The 3,322-nt window shown below is 45.1% G+C and overlaps 1 protein-coding gene across 1 annotated transcript; it reads right to left on the bottom strand.

Annotated features, from left to right (window-relative positions):
• Positions 1-464: 464 nt before the first annotated feature.
• Positions 465-2,869, bottom strand: LOC106456023 (uncharacterized; the record flags this gene model as incomplete). Its single annotated transcript, XM_013908070.1, has 3 exons — positions 2,525-2,869; positions 1,663-2,158; positions 465-631 (listed from the first exon to the last, which is right to left on the bottom strand). Coding segments are annotated over exons 1-3 (805 nt in total), but the record flags the coding sequence as incomplete, so codon positions are not given.
• Between the last annotated feature and the right edge of the window lie 453 nt (positions 2,870-3,322).

Raw genomic sequence — 3,322 nt, 5'->3', positions numbered from 1 at the left:
GACGCTCCGCAACGTGGTGACGTCATTCGGGGCGACTGGAATCGATAAGGGAATCGTTTGCAAAAATGGCAAACGATTCCAAGGAATTGAAACAGTGGGAACCGGTTCTCAACAAGAACCGGGTTTCGATACCCATCCCTAGTGAGAGGACGACTATTAACTATCGTCATTGCTTCATAGAAGAATGCTCGGAGGGAAGCATCAGATAGGTTTCCAGGTGAGAGTCCAAGGGTCACGTTGAGAACACGCCTGACTGTTCTAATTTGACGCTCCCACACTCCACCAACGTGACTTGAGCCAGGAGCATTTAGGATGAAGTCACACTGCTTCTTAGAAAGGAAGTTCGTCAGTTTATAATAATGGATTGGATTTATATAGCGCTTTTCAAGGCACCCAAAGCGCTTTACAATGCATTCACAATTCATTCACTCTCGCATTCATAGTTTATCACCACAGTTTATCACCATCTAATTCCGCAAGGGCTTCCTGCAGTTCATTGTTGGCTCCTAGGAAGTTACTGCCTTGGTCAGATTTGATCTGGCGCACTGCTCCACATATAGCAATGAAGCAGCGCAGTACAATTATGAATGAGTCTGTAGGTAGATCCTCCAGCATTTCAATATGGATGGCTCTGGAGGAGAAGCAGGTGAAAAGGAGACCATATCGTTTTCGCACACTACATCCTTGCTTGCTATAGAAGGTTCCAAAGCAATCCATTCCACAGTAGGTAAAGTGTGGGGATGAATTTACTCGCTCTGGAGGGAGATCGGCCATTTTCTGTTCTTCTGTCCGTCTCCGAAGCTTCCGACAAACTACACATCGGCGAAGATAGGATGCAACCATCCTACCAATTCCTGGTATCCAGTAACCTCTTGTCCTAATTGCACTGAGAGTCATCCCCTCACCTTGATGCTTGACTTCTTCATGACAGTATGCTATGATCATCCTTGTAACATGATATTCCTTTGGAATGATGGTAGGGTGTTTGACTGAGAGAGGAAGGTTTGAATCACGGAGTCGACCTCCCACCTTAATCACACCATTGTTGTCCAAGAAGGGGTTGAGCTGATTTAGCTTGTTATGAGGTGGCAGCTGACAACCTTTCTTCAATAGCCGCACTTCCTCCGAGTATGTTTGTCTCTACAGATCTTTGATGATGAGGCGCTTGGCTTCTTCTCTTTCCTGCATTGTAGAGAGGCCGATTGACTTATCCTTGTTGATCCTTCGAAGAATGCGAGCCACTGCACAGATGGCGCGAGTCCAGGACGAGAACTTTGCCAGCCGATAAGTAAGAGAATCTTGTTCTATAGTTTCCGTGTTTAGAGTTCGTGTTTCCTTAACTTCTGGATCTCCGACTGATAGTTCCGGAGCCACCTCTTCTGAGAGGTCAACTCCCTTTTCCCATAGAAATGCAGGGCCGGTAAACCAGTTCGATGATATTAGCTCATTGACGAAACAACCTCTAGAAGCACGATCCGCAGGATTCTGGTCGGTAGGGACGTACTGTATCTCCATTGCCTTTGATTCGTGTAGTCAACAAATGTCGTGTCACTTTGTGTGTCCAGCAGGGCGTAAACCAGTTCCTCAGTTCCTGCATCCTTTTTTGACACCCACACAGGCACAATCATTGATGTGTTAGTTGGCTGTCCAGTAATCACTGACATTGAAGTTGCAGCAGCCTCCGTTTGGCCGGGGTTGCTCAGAATAGCGGTTTCCTTTGGCAGGACCCTTTCCTTCTTTACATAGTTGTCATCGTGTAAACAAGTGGGATGTTTACCCTTGCACGTGTTGCATGAGTGTCGATGTCGACAGTCTTTTGCACTATGTCCAGGTTTGGTGCAGCCATAGCAGAGCTTATGTTCTCTGACAAAATCTCGACGCTCCTCCAGAGTTTTAGCAATAAACTTGGGACATCCATGTAGTCTGTGCTGATTATTTTGACAGAAGGCACAAGGAGGTCTTTCCTTTCCTTTAACTGGCTTGAGCCTCTCGGTGTCAGCCTCAGTCTGTGTGTTTAGAACGCTTGCCTTGTTCCTCTTAGGGTCTCTGCTGCCTTGTTTTGCAGTGCTCGACTCAGAGCTGCGGAGGGCATAAGCTGAGGTGATCGGATTGCAAGCGATCTCTGCCTTTGTCGCCATAAATGCGGCGAAGTCCTTAACCCTTGTGTGGTGTTCGTATTTTTGTTACTCAGCCAGTGTTCATGGGTCTGGTGGACCCGCTAGAGTTTTGGCTTTCCAAATTAACACTATCAAACAATTTTATGTTAAATTACTCAACAGATGTTTACTTCATCCCAATTACAAGACATATGAACAGCAAACATGGTTAATTTTTTCCCTTTCCCTTTGTTAGATCACTCGTTTTTCTTTTATATAAAATGTTATAAATAAATCAGTTATAATCAAGTGGAGTGAGTGGAAAGACACAACACATTTACACGTGAAAAAATAATTAATTGTTTAATTTTTCTTTTGAAAAAAACTGAACACGGGTCTCACAGACCCGAACACCATACAAGGGTTAAAACTGGGGAATTCCTTATTGCCCTTTACGGCTTCAGTAACCTTCCTGTTCCAGTGAGATGCTATCCACTCTGGTAGTTTGAGGATTAGCTTCTTATTCTCTTCACAGTCATTCAGTATTTCAAGGTTCTTCACATGTGTCATTGCATCTTGGCAAATGTTTAAGAAATCTGAGAAGTCTCTTAATCCTTCTGCATCTCTTGGTTGGATCTTTGGCCAATCTGTGAGCTTAACTCTGAAGGCTTTCTGTATAATAAAGGTTTGGCCATATCTGTTATCCAGTTTGTTCCACGCATCCTTATAAGTGTCGCTGTCATTTCTATAGAAAGTTCCTTCCAATATTTTACGAGCTGGGCTGCCTACATACTTCCTTAAGTATTAAAGTTTGTCTGCTGGGGAGATGGCCTTTTTGTCAATAAGTGACATGAATGAAGTTTTCCACTCAATGAACTGAATGGGGTCCCCACTAAATACAGACGGCTCTGGAACTGGAAGTCTATTTAGAGCCACACTGTCTTGTAGGGCTTGGGCAAGGGATGACACGTTTAGGTCGGGTGGGGATGCTGTGACAGTGGGAGTTGGAGGGCTGATAGCAGGGGGAACATGATGATTTCTGTCATGGTCCGGGTGAGCACGGGGTTTTTCCACTCCGCTGGGTTCTACCTTCAGGCAGAGACTCCAATCAGCTTCCACACCTGGTTCCAATCAAGTCACCTGCATATAAGACCAGCATTCACAACAGACCTCTGCCAGATCTTCTGCTAACCCATGTCAGTGCTAGGCTGCGAACCCCTTGTGAG

The sequence above is a fragment of the Pundamilia nyererei genome, unplaced genomic scaffold (assembly GCF_000239375.1).
Source record: "Pundamilia nyererei isolate P.nyererei 1_Seehausen unplaced genomic scaffold, PunNye1.0 scaffold01057, whole genome shotgun sequence".
Classification (NCBI taxonomy): domain Eukaryota; kingdom Metazoa; phylum Chordata; class Actinopteri; order Cichliformes; family Cichlidae; genus Pundamilia; species Pundamilia nyererei.
The sequence above is the reverse complement of the archived record's forward strand: the minus strand, read 5'-3'. Positions and strand labels throughout refer to the sequence as shown.